This window comes from Erythrolamprus reginae, chromosome 4 (assembly GCF_031021105.1).
Source record: "Erythrolamprus reginae isolate rEryReg1 chromosome 4, rEryReg1.hap1, whole genome shotgun sequence".
In the NCBI taxonomy this organism is placed as follows: Eukaryota; Metazoa; Chordata; class Lepidosauria; order Squamata; family Dipsadidae; genus Erythrolamprus; species Erythrolamprus reginae.
The window spans coordinates 11344370-11357610 of NC_091953.1; the positions used below are offsets into that span (position 1 = coordinate 11344370).

General features: G+C 45.7%; 1 protein-coding gene across 3 annotated transcripts in view; it reads left to right on the top strand.

The window, feature by feature from the left end:
• FAT3 (FAT atypical cadherin 3) overlaps positions 1–13241 on the top strand; it is a 699023-nt gene that overhangs the window by 459651 nt on the left and 226131 nt on the right. For all 3 annotated transcript variants that reach the window (XM_070749626.1, XM_070749624.1, XM_070749625.1), the window contains exon 4: positions 2975–3036. In XM_070749626.1, the coding sequence (XP_070605727.1) occupies positions 2975–3036 (62 nt within the window). The remainder of the gene's footprint in view (positions 1–2974; positions 3037–13241) is intronic.

Here is a 13241-nt window from a genome sequence, read left to right on the forward strand (position 1 = left end):
ATTTCATTTTCAAGTGTTTCCTTCTTTCAAAACTACAGCTTCTGGAGGTTGTGGGCAGGAGAAATTGGCTTCTGGTTCAAGTCAGTGGTGTGTGTACCCCTCTGGGTTATTACAAATGCACACTCTTCCGTTCTGCTGTATTGTTGAAGCCCAGTCATTCTTCATCAAACAGTTCTGGAGATGCTACCGACTATTTAGGCAACAAATTGCTTTTGTAGAGATTTATTACAGGCCGGTGCAATTGTACGCCTGCCCTTTCATAAGTAATTCTGATCAATGGAGCTTATTCCAATTTAACTGTGCATAGAATTTCATCCAAGGCTTTGGATCACCAATTCATGCTCTATTTCTCAGAGATTAGCTACATGGTTGACAGCAAGATCTCTGCAGCCGCTACCCTTGTGCGGGCTTTGTGAAACCGATTTTGCTTGGTGCACAAATAGCAAAATCAAAAATACTGGATTAAAATAAGTGTGGATTACAAGACAGAGAAGACATTTAAATTGGAAGTTGCAGGGTAGGCCAAGAGAGTTACCCAGATAAAGATTCTTTGCTAGTTATACTAAGGAAGATGACTGGTGTTTTATAAATTAAGGGGCAATACAAATGATAAGGGGACATGGTGGCTCAGTGGCTAAAACTCTGATCAAAAGGTTGTCGATCAAAAGGTTGGCAGTTCAGCAGTTTGAATCCCTAGCGCTCATGGTACATCTAGTCTGCCCTTACACTATCTCCTGTATTTTATCTTAGGATGGATATATGTTTAAATTCAGTTACTGTGGATTTACCAACCACGTCTGCTGGAAGCTTGTTCCAAGTATCAGCCACTCTTTTAGTAAAATAATATTTTCTCACGTTACTTCTAATCTTTTCCCCAACTAACCTCAGATTGTGCCCCCTTGCTCTTATGTTCACTTTCCTATTAAAAACACTTCTCTCCTGAACCTTATGTTTCGATCATGTCCCCCCTTTCCCTTCCGTCCTCCAGACCAGAGGTCCCCAACCGCCGGTCCGCGGACCGGGACCGGGCCGTTGGAGCTTTTCAGCCGGTCCGCGGCGCCAGGGCCCCCTCGGCCTTTCCGCATCACCAGCGGCGCTCCCCCCGCCAGCCAGCCAAGCCCCGCGCCCGCCGGAACCGGCTCCTCGCTCTCCCCCCGCCGCCCGCCGCGTTTGCAGGAGGTGGGGAGGGTTGGGCGGCCCGCCAAGGCCAGGAGGGACGCCGCTGCCCCCCCCCTCCTTCCCTCTCTCCGCCCGCCGCTGCGCCTCCTTGACAACGAGAGGAAATGCCGGCAAAGGCTTTCCTCAGCGGAGGCCGGCGAAGGTGATATTGAATGTCGGGGGAGAACGGGTATTTGCACGCGCTCCCTATCTCCCTGCTAGCCCACTCGGAATATTCAAAATAAGAAAAACCTTTGCCGGCGAAGGCTTTTCTTATTTTGAATATTCCGAGTGGGCTAGCAGGGGGATAGGGAGCGCTTGCAGCCGCCCGTTCTCCCCCGACATTCAATATCACCTTCGCCGGCCCCGCCTCTCCTCCAAACCCCCTTGCTGAGAGCCCGGGGCGAAAGTGCTCTCGCAAAGGTGAGGCGGGCAGGGCGTGCGCGCGTCATCGCTGAGAAGAATGGAGATAGAACGAGAGTGAGTGAGAGCAACAGACAGCAAGATAGAGAGAAAGTGAGAAAGAGAGAGTGAGAAAGGGGGGGGAGAGAAAGAGATAGCAAGAGAGAGAACAAGAGAGAGAAAGAGCGTGAGAAAGAAAACAAGAAAGAGTGAGAGAGAGAGAAAGCAAAAGAGACAGAAAGAAAACAAGAGAGAGAAAGTGAGAAGAAGAGAGAGAAAGAGGGGGAGAGAGAGAGAAAGAGAGAGGGGGGAGAGAGAGAAAGAGAGGGAGAGGGAGAAAGAGAGAGGGAGAGGGGGGAGAGATAGCAAGAGAGGGAGAGAGGGAAAGGGGGAGAGAGGGGGAGAGAAAGAGAGAGGGAGAGAGAGAGGAGATAAAGGAAGAGGAGAGAGAGAAAGGAAGAGAAAGAAAGAAAGAGGGATAGAAAGAGAGAGAGAGTGAGAGATGCTCAGTGAGCCTTTCTTTGAAGTTGCCTTTCTTTCTTTCTCTTTCTTGCTTTCTTTCTTGCTCTTTTTCTTTCTCTCTTTTACCTTCCCTTCCTCTATTTCTTCTTTTCTTTCTCCTTCCTACCTTCTTCCCTTACTCTCCCCTTTCATAAGTTTCCTTGCTTCCTTCCTCTGTTCCTGTCCCTTCCCCCTTTCTTTCTTTCTTTCTTTCTTTCTTTCTTTCTTTCCTTCCTTTCCTCCCTCCATTTCTTGCTTTCCTTTTCCTTCCTCCCTTCCTTCCTCCCTCATTCCCTTCTTTCACTCCTTCCTCTCTTACTCTCCCCTTTCACACCTTTCCTTGCTTCCTTTGCACCCTTCTTTTGTTCCTGTCCCTTCCCTCTTTCCTTCCTTCCTTCCCACCCTCCGTCCATTCATTCACCCATTCCTCTCTTGATCGCCCCTTTTACGGCGCCGCTGACAGCTAGCTTCCCCCCCCCCCTCACCGGGCCATGGAAAACTGGTCTAGCTTAAAGCCGGTCCCTGGTGCAAAAAAGGTTGGGGACCTCTGCTCCAGACTATACAGATTGAGTTCTTTTTAACTTTTTACATTTTAAAGCTTATATCCCTATCTTTTCATTCTGTTTTTGACTTTATTCCTGCTTATAAAGTTAAGCTATGTTTTTATAATAAGTCTCCCAGAGTCACACTGAGATGGGCAATATTGAAATCAGTTAGATAAATAAATGATTGATAAACAAATTTAGTCTATCATATGCTTTTTATCACCGTTCCAGTTAGTGCACAGCCCAACCTTTGACAATAATGAAAGTCAGACGAAGCAGAAACATTTGCTGTTTGAGCTAGATATGCTGTATGCAAGGCCTCACGTTTACTGAAAATATTTCTGTGTTGTTGTTTTTTTTCCTTACAGGGCTCATAACCACAACTTCAAGAAAGCTAGATCGTGAACAGCAGGCAGAACATTTTCTTGAGGTAAGATTTAGATGGTGAAGAGACAATCTTGCTGATAGATTTTGCACAAATGAGTGGTTCATCCATGGAGATTCTCAGTCATCCTGGTCATGCTTGTTGTTAGTACATGGTACTCACCAGTATTTGGGGTTGCCATGTATGTAAACTACCAATTGTAGTTTGTACCTTTATAGATGCAATATACCTTTAAAGACTTTGGCTGGTTCGCCATAAGAGGGCGCCAGCACTCTCTCCCGATGATGATGCTGCATAACTCATTCATTCTTTGCCTTTACCTTGAGTGGGTAGTATATTCTGCTTTGTGCTGCTATGTGTGGTTTGTTGTTTATTTCTGCTTTGTGCTTGTAAATATGTATACAGTGATCCCTTGTCTTACAAACTTAATTGGTTCCGGGACGAGGTTCTTAAGGTGAAAAGTTTGTAAGACGAAACAATGTTTCCCATAGGAATCAATGGAAAAGTGATTAATGCATGCAAGCCCAAAATTCACCCCTTTTGCCAGCTGAAGCGCCCATTTTTGCGCTGCTGGGATTCCCATGAGGCTCCCATCCATGGGAAACCCCACCTCCAGACTTGTGTGTTTTTGCAATGCTGTAGGGGCATCCCAGCAGGGGAATCCCAGCATCGCAAAAATGAGCGCTTCGCTGGCAATAGAAGTCTGGAGGTGGGTTTCCCAGCGAAGGAGCTTCAGTGAAGCATCACAAAAACACTGAAGTCCTTGAAACCCCACCTCCAAACCTCTGTGTTTTTGTGATGCTGCAATTTCACTGAGGCTCCCCTCGCTGGGAAACCCCACCTCCGGACTTCCATTGCTAGTGAAGCGCCCGTTTTTGCGCTGCTGGGATTCCCCTGCTGGGATTCCTCTGTAGCATCACAAAAACATGGAAGTCTGGAGATGGGGTTTCCCATGGAGGGGAGCCTCAGGGGAATCCCAGCAGCACAAAAACGGGTGCTTCGCTGGCAACGGAAGCCCGGAGGTGGGGCATCCCAGCGGCGGCGGTGGGTTTGTAAGGTGAAAATAGTTTGTAAGAAGAGGCAAAAAAATCTTAAACCCCGGGTTTGTATCTCGAAAAGTTTGTATGATGAGGCATTTGTAAGACGAGGTATCACTGTATATGTAAATAATACTTGTTTAGCATACTAAGTCTGTGTCGTTACTGGCTGTATCACACATCCACACTCTTACCTAAAACTCTGCTCTGTGTATGTCGAAGGTCTCGCAGCCTAGCTGCACCGGGACATACTAACAGTTGTCCCAAAGGTGCTTTTTCAAGAGACAACTGGACTTCCTGTTTTTTCTTTGAAGACGTTTCGCTTCTCATCCAAGAAGCTTCTTCAGTTCTGAGTGAATGGTGGAGAATGGAAGGATCTGTATTCCTGTGTCCAATGACCAGATGACCTCAAGAAATATAAATCCTTCCATCCTCTACCATTCAGTCAGAACTGGAGAAGCTTCTTGGATGAGATGCGAAACATCTTCAAGGAAAAACAAAAATCCAGTTGCCTTTTCTTTCTTTAGTTCACTATCCTTCTTCAGTTCCCTAAGCATAATTTATGGGAGTTTGTTGCAGAAAATTAAATCCAGAAAGCACACACAGTCAGACTGATGCAGCAGGATTGGTTTAAATGAGAAACTTCTTTATATTTAAGAATAACAGATGAGTGAATGGTGGAATACCAGTAGCAGAGTTCTTCTTTAACATAGCAGCAGTTACAGGCAAACACACAGGCAGGAGAGAACAGTTAATTTCATTTCAGTAGAGTTCAGAGTGAACGGAGAGTAGAGAGCGGGCTGAGCCACTACCAGCTTTCTAACTTCAGTTTCGATTCTCTGCACAGACTCAGATGTCTCAGTTGCTACGCCTATTCATTCAATTGGATATCTTTTCCAAGGGAGCCAATTTTTTCTTTCCTTCAATGCCAGTCAGGGAAGAAGAATATGCGGGGGAGAGGGGAAATCCGGAAAGATTTAATGGTAAAACATTGGTAATACTGACTATTAAAAGTCTCCCCCAGGAGGTTAATTAAACATGGGAAGAGCCAAACATTTCTGCAACAACTTTGCAAATGTCGTAAAGAAAGCCAGACGATTTAGGGCTAAACTTTCAAGGGCGGAATAGATCTCATTGAGCTTTTTCAATAGGGTGTCCTTCAACAATTTTGGAAGAATTATAACTTTGCTACATGAAATTAATGGCACCGTTTATCTCATTTCTTTGTTCCACAAATTTGCTGAAGGTTTTCAAAATGGCATATCCGCCCAGCTCTACAACCCAACCTGTCTTCCCTTTCCTGCTATTGCTTCTGGTCTTTTGAGATTAGAAGTCAAAAGATGGACATATGCAGTGATGGGCCCCACTTGGTACGGGCGGGATCAGCAATCCGTTTAAAAAATGGAGATGCATGCGCATCTTCACACCCCCGACATGTTCACACGTGTGCACGCATGAGATTTTGCTTCTACTCATGCACAGAAGCAAATATATCGGGGGAAAAGCTACTAAAATCTCACAAGCGTGAGCAAGATGTTGGTGATTTTCACCAACTTTTTGCTTTTACGCAGGCGCGGAAGCAAAAATATTGCCGAAAATTGCCAAAATCGCATGAGGTTTCGTTTTGGGCACATGCGCGGAGGCAAAATCTCACGGCAGGGGGCACGCACCATGCCGACCCTGGGAAGAACCAAGGAGGCGTACCAATAGGAACTGTTGACGGCCGTCCTTCACTGGACAAATGCACAGATACAAATATGGAGGCCCGGATTAATTTAATCTCTTCCCCCTGCCCAGGCAGACCCGCTTAAAACATTTAACACCTTTCCCCCAAACAACAAAACTGTGAACAGTTTTGCCCTAAATTGCCTGAAGGACTGGGTTTTCTTTTATGACATTTGCAAAGTAGTTTCAGAAATGTTTGGCTCTTACCATGTTTAATTAACCTCCTGGGGGAGACTTTAATTGTCAGTATTACCAATGTCTCCCTGTTTTACCGTTAAATCTTTCCGGATTTTTTCTTTCTTTCATATTCTTCCTCCCTGATTGGCATTGAAAGGAAATTGGCTCCTTTTGAAAAGATGTTTAATTGCGGGTGGACTTAAAAGCTTCCCTTCTCCGTTCACACGGTGTGAGAAAGTATGGGTGTTGATGGACCTCAATGTGGGCAGAAACTTACATTGTTTCGAATTATTCTGAATTTTGACACTGACGAAATAAATGTCTTTTCATAAAATTTTGCCCAAAGCTGAAATAAATGGAAAGAACTGAAAGCAAAATTCTGGGATCTGTAAAAAGAATAAACATATTCACTTGGTGAGATTTGTGTTTTTGGTTTTGCTGTTCATTGTGGTGATGGAAATTTTAATTTATATTAAATAAATAAATATATGATAATTAATTATTTTAATTATTTTTCCCCATTTCTCACCAAGCACAGAACAATACAAGAGCACGCAACAAATTCAAACTTAATACGAACCGCTCCAAACTTGACTGTAAAAAATATGATTTCAACAATTGAGTTATCGAAGCGTGGAATTCATTACCGGACTCAGTAGTGTCAACCCCTAACCCCCAACATTTCTCCCTTAGACTATCCACGATTGACCTCTCCAGGTTCCTAAGAGGTCAGTAAGGGGCGTACATAAGTGCACTAGCCTGCCTTTCGTCCCCTGTCCAATTGTCTCTCCTTATCTCGTATATCATATATCTTTTCGTCTTTTCATATATCTTCTCCTCTATTTTTACATCTTTTCTTTATATATAATACTTCATGTCTATTCTCTTCAATATGTATTGTGTATTGGACTAAATAAATAAACAAACAAATAAACAAATAAATAAATAAATAATTTAGTAGATATTGTTTGACTTTACTCAAGGAGTTATTAAGGGGACACGATGGCTCAGTGCCTAAGAAGCTGAGCTTGTCGATCAGAAAGGTCGTCAGTTCAGGATTCGAATCCCTAGCGCTGTGTAATGGAATGAGCTCCTGTTACTTGCCCCAGCTTCTGCCAACTAGCAGTTTGAAAGCATGTAAAAATGCAAGTAGAAAAATAGGGACCACCTTGGCATTTATTTATTTATTTATTCATTTGTCCAATACACAAATACATAGGAAGAAAAACAGACATGTAGTAATATATATAAGGGTAAAGTGAACTTAGAGGAGAGGATATATGAAAGAAAGAAAATATATATGATAAGTGAGAGAAAGGAAAGACAATTGGACAAGGGACGAAAGGCACACCAGTGCACTTATGTACGCCCCTTACTGGCCTCTTAGGAACCTGGAGAGGTCAATCGTGGAGAGTCTAAGGGAGAAATATTGGGGGTTAGGGGTTGACACAATTGAGTCCGTTAATGAGTTCCATGCTTCGATAACTCAATTGTTGAAATCATATTTTTTACAGTCAAGTTTGGAGCGGTTCGTATTAAGTTTGAATCTGTTGCGTGCTCTTGTGTTGTTGCGGTTGAAGCTGAAGTAGTCATTGACCGGTAGGACGTTGCAGCATATGATCTTGTGGGCAATACTCAAATCGTGTTTTAGGCACCGTAGTTCTAGGCTTTCTAGGCCCAGGATTGTTAGTCTATTTTCGTAGGATATTCTGTTTCGAGTGGAGGAGTGAAGGGCTCTTCTGGTATGAAGGTAACGGTGTTCCACGCACCTTTGGCATTTAGTCATGCCAACCGCCTGACCAGGGAATTGTCATCAGACAGTGCTGACTCTTCAGCTTAGAAACAGAGATAGCAATAACAATAGCAATAGCACTTACTTAGACTTATCTACTGCTTCATGGTGCTTTGCAGCCCTCTCTAAGTGGTTTACAGAGTCAGCATATTGGCCCCAACAATCTGGGTACCTTGGAAGGATGGAAGGCTGAGTCAACCTTGAGCCTGGTGAGATTTGAACTGGTGAACTGCAGGCAGCAGTAGCAGCTTGCAATACTGCACCCTAACCACTGCATCACCAAGGCTCTAGTCTAGATGATGAGCAACGCCCCCTAGAGTTGGGAACAGCTACCATGTATGTACGAGGGATAGAAACATGGAAGATTGATGGCAGAAAAAGACCTCATGGTCCATCTAGTCTGCCCTTATACTATTTCCTGTATTTTATCTTAGGGATGGATATATGTTTATCTCAGACATGTTTAAATTCAGTTACTGTGGATTTACCAACCACCTCTGCTGGAAGTTTGTTCCAAGCATCTACTACTCTTTCAGTAAAATAATATTTTCTCACCTTACTTTTGATCTTTCCCCCAACTAACTTCAGATTGTGTCCCCTTGTTCTTGTGTTCACTTTCCTATTAAAAACACTTCCCTCCTGAAACTTATTTAACCCTTTAACATATTTAAATGTTTCGATCATGTCCCCTCTTTCCCTTCTGACCCCCAGACTATACAGATTGAGTTCAGTAAGAGCTGGGAATATTATTAGCACCTGGAAAGAAACATTTGGAGCAAGTAGAGCAATGGAAAATACCCTGGAAAGACTTAGGGTTTGGAAAACGTTCTTTGCAGAGAGAAACAATGAAAGAACCTTAACCTTATGCTTAAGACCTTCCACCATTTTTGTAGCCCATTCAATTTTATAAATATCCTTTTGTAGATGAGGTCTCCAGAACTGAACACAGTACAGTGTTCCCTCGATTTTCGCAGGGGTTACGTTCCAAGACCTCCCGCGAAAGTCGATTTTCCGCAAAGTAGCGGTGCGGAAGTAAAAACACAATTTTTGGCTATGGACAGCCAAAAACTACCCCCACGCACCCTTTTTCAAGGCAGCGCAAGGAGCCGGGCTTGAAATTAGGGCAGGGAGCGACGAAAGTGCTTTGAATGTCGGCTGCCCCCGCCCCCCCAGCGCCTCCGGCCCCCTCGCCGCTACCGCCCGCCCGATCCACCCCTCCCACCGGCTTTCTTCGGACACGGGTCCTCCTGCAGCAGCGCTGGCGGCTACGGCTTCTCATCCTCCTCATTCGGCCGGTAGCCGCTCTGAGCGCTTTGAGAATGCCTGCCTCGCCCCTCTCACAGTCCCTTAGCTGAGAGCACTTTCGTCCCAGCTATCAGCGAGGGGGCTGCAGGAGAGGTGGGGCCAGGCGTTCTCACAGAGAGGGAGAGGGAGAAAGAGAGAGAGAGCAAGAGGGGGGAGAGTGGAAGGTAGAGAGAGAGAAAAAAATGATAGAAAAAGGGAGAAAAAAGAGGAATGAGAAAATGATTGAAGCAGAGAATGACAGGAAAGAAAGAGAAAGAGAGAGAGAAGTGACTCTTGGTGATGACGTATGACGTCATCGGGTGGGAAAAACCGTGGTATAGAAAAAAAACAGCGGAGTATTTTTTAATTAATATTTTTTGAAAAACCGTGGTATAGCGTTTCACGAAGTTTGAACCCGCGAAAATCGAGGGATCACTGTATTCCAAATGTGGTCTCACCAGCGCTCTATACAGCAGGATCACTATCTCCCTCTTCCTGCTTGTTATACCACTAGCTATGCAGCCATTATATGGCTCCATGCAGATATTATATGACTCTATTCATTCCGTGTTCTTGGTTCCATAGTTGGACCCATTTTGGTAGCTCTAACAATGCTCAGCCTTAAAAGTCCATGACAGATTTTGTTTTCCACCTTTTGTTAGAGATTATTTCTAAGCTTTTTTTCCAGCGGCAACCCTACCTTATTCTGCAGGGTTGAGATATGCCTTAGAATAGACCACCGTAACAATATCATTGTAAGCATGTTATAGAGTAATTTTACTGAAGAAGTTTTCCTGCTCACCATGGGTTAGACAATCAGTTGTCTGCTTTCATTCAGATAGCAAAAGAAATTGGACCACATTTGGAATCCTGTGTTCAGTTCTGGAGACCTACAAAAAGATATTGACAAAACTGAACGGGTCCAAAGACGGGCTACATGAATGGTGGAAGGTCTTAAGCATAAAACGTATCAGGAAAGACTTAATGAACTCAATCTGTATAGTCTGGAGGACAGAAGGAAAAGGGGGGACATGATCGAAACATTTAAATATGTTAAAGGGTTAAATAAGGTCCAGGAGGGAAGTGTTTTTAATAGGAAAGTGAACACAAGAACAAGGGGACACAATCTGAAGTTAGTTGGGGGGAAGATCAAAAGCAACGTGAGAAAATATTATTTCACTGAAAGAGTGGTAGATCCTTGGAACAAACTTCCAGCAGACGTGGTTGGTAAATCCACAGTAACTGAATTTAAACATGCCTGGGATAAACATAGATCCATCCTAAGATAAAATGCAGAAAATAGTATAAGGGCAGACTAGATGGACCATGAGGTCTTTTTCTGCCGTCAGTCTTCTATGTTTCTATGACAGCTGCCTGATAGGCGCACTGGAATATCCCCAGATAGGTATATTACCAGGTTCTTTCTTCTTCTTCTTCTTTCTCCTCCCCATCCGCTTACTCTCAGCTTGAGAAAATATAAATTATAGCTTGTTCTAGTATGCCAGGCTGCACGTGCCGTTTGATGGAAATGAAATGTTTAATCCAGTTACAGCTCATTGACTTGCACACTGATGCTTAAAAAAGAAAAAAAGAAAGAAAATAGATCCAAACTGTTATTTTCAGTTCCAGTATTGAGCAATTTTGGAATGAGGTCAAGCAAATGTGGAGCCATTCATATCTTCATAGACAAGCGGGCAGTGCTAAAATGAACTCTTTTTTCTTTTTCTGTTTTTGGCCCACTGAGTTTACGACTATTTTTTTTTCCTTTAAAAAAAACCCCCTTTTGTCTTCAAAAGCTCTTCACAAGAACAATATTTGTTGTGGTTAGCTCTGGCCCAGCTCCTGCCCCAAGGACTGTGGATGTGGGGGAGACATCCACATGCTGCAGGCCTGTTTTGCCCCCGGTGGAAGCTGCTGATGAAGGCTCCTCTGACCAAGAAGACATGAGTGACAGGGAGGAGGAGAGTGTGGCAGACAGCTCAGAAGGAGATCAATTATCTAGCTCCTCCTTGGATTCAGAACAAGAGTTAATGATATAACCACGCATGCGGAGAGCGATGCATAGGCAACAACAACTGAGAGATTATTATCAAAGAAAATGAGGCCACCTGTGGTTGGGTGGGGCTGTGGTAATTAGTGAGGCTGCTATAAATAGCAGCCTGTGGGTTTGGCCATTGTGGAGGATTATCTGATCCTTGTGTTTAGTGCCTGCTTTACTGACTTTGACTTTTTGTGTGCTGATGTTTCTCCACTGCAGCTGGAAGGAGAGTCCAACATGGGTAGTTAACCAATCTTATTGGTAGAGACTGTTAATTATTTACATATTAATTAGGTACCGCCCCCTTGTATCCCCCATGAGCTCAGTTTTAAAAACTCAGTCTAAGAGTAGAGACTTACTGAGTTTGAGCTTAAGCTAATTAAAACTAATAAATTGTTTAAAAATGTTTAATAAATGTTAAAAATTGTTGTAACCTGTTTAATGTTTCTGCTTTGTCTTTCAGGTGCAGATAACAGCAAAGGAACAGCAAGGGGTCCCTGCCCTCCGCAGGCAGCACCCCCAACGATACTCCTCAGGGGTTTTGTATTCCCCCCGAGGGAACACCCCGCAGAGGAGCATCCAGCCTGGGGTCCCTGGCCTCCGAGGCCACACTAAGGCTGCAGGCCGAAGGTGGGGGGGTCCGCCCCCCCCACTGGGAGGCTTGAAATCGCTCCCCGAAGCCGGCGAGGCGAGCCGACAGAGCGATCAGCTGTTCGGCGGCTGGGAAAAGCCGCCGCCGAAGCCGCCGAAGCCGCCGCCGCCGGGGAGAGCGAGCCGCCGATAACGCCGCCGTCGCTGCCGCTGCAAACAGCGCGACCGCTGAGACCACCAGGCTGCGCGGAGAGTAGAGGCGAGAGCCAGGGCTACCACCCTGGCGGGGACCGCCATTGGTGGCAGGGGCGCAGAGCGGGAGCCCCGAAAAGACCGCGGAGGTCACGGGCGCCGCCATCTTAGCCTTCTCGGCGCGAAAGGCGACAATCTTGGCGGCAAAGCGCAAGAGTGGGCTAGGTGGCCCCAGTGCGCATGCGCGAGTGGCGAAATAGCCGAGGCGCCATTTTTTTGCGAGCGGCAAGGGCGTGGAGCCAAAAACTTTCTTGTTCTTCAATTAACTGTGAGTAAAATGGCAGAGCAAGCCGGGACTGACAAAAGCAGCTCCCCCGCTGCCAAGGAGAAGGGCAAAGGGAAGGCAAAGGATAAGACTAAGGCCTCCCAATCTTCCAGCTCCTCATTAAAGGAAGCGGAAAAACGCATTAAGGCCCTGGAAAAGAAATTGGAAGCGGCCCTGCAGCCCTCTCCCTCTGGATTGCCCCTTACACAGCGGCAGCAGATGACCCCTGAACAGTTGACCACCCAATCTCCCTTGGGGACCACTGGAATCATGCCAACAGGGGACTGGTCACCTGATAGACATTTTATACCTATACCTCAGGCCATGCCATCCCCTGGCACTTCTTGGCACAGACCGGGGTCTGCAAGTCAATCGGTCAGAAGCCTACAAGGGCCTTCAGCTACGTTTACTCCCACAGCAGCAGGCTTAAGAGGTCCATCAGGCCCATGGCAACAGATGACCCCTGACCTTCAGGAAATCATCGCCAACGTGTACTCACAGGGCATTGCTACGGGGGCGCAACAAAGCGCTAGGCCCCCCCAACAGGCTCCAGAAAGAAATCCTTGGGCAGTACCGCCCCCTTCTGGCGTAGGGTCAATGATGGAGGAACCACAATTTGAGGAGAGTGACAGGGAATATGATTGGTCAGAGGATGAGACAGTGCCAGAACCACCACCAACGGTGGGACTATTCAAACCGGCATTATTCAGGACCTTGCTTTGTAAGGCCAAGCAAGTAATGAACCTTGCAGCCGTGCCTAAGGCAACTGACCCTACTGACACGACAAAGACTTCAGAGGCTCTCCTCAAGGAAGCCCAGCCCGAGACTGAACACTTCCCAGCCTCTCACATATTTGTGGAGGGAGTTAAGCGACCTTGGCAGCACCCAGCGGCTGCGCAAGGGCCTTCAAACATTGAGCGGAAGTTTTACACCTTCGACGAAGAGGTCGAAAAACTCTTGGAATTCCCGCCAATTGACCAGCCAGTAGTGACTCTGGTTTCTAGTGCGCTGGTGCCCTCGGAAACTGGCGACAGCCTGAGGCCAGAGGACAGAAAGGCGGAGATATTGCTGAGAAAGGCGCATCAGGTG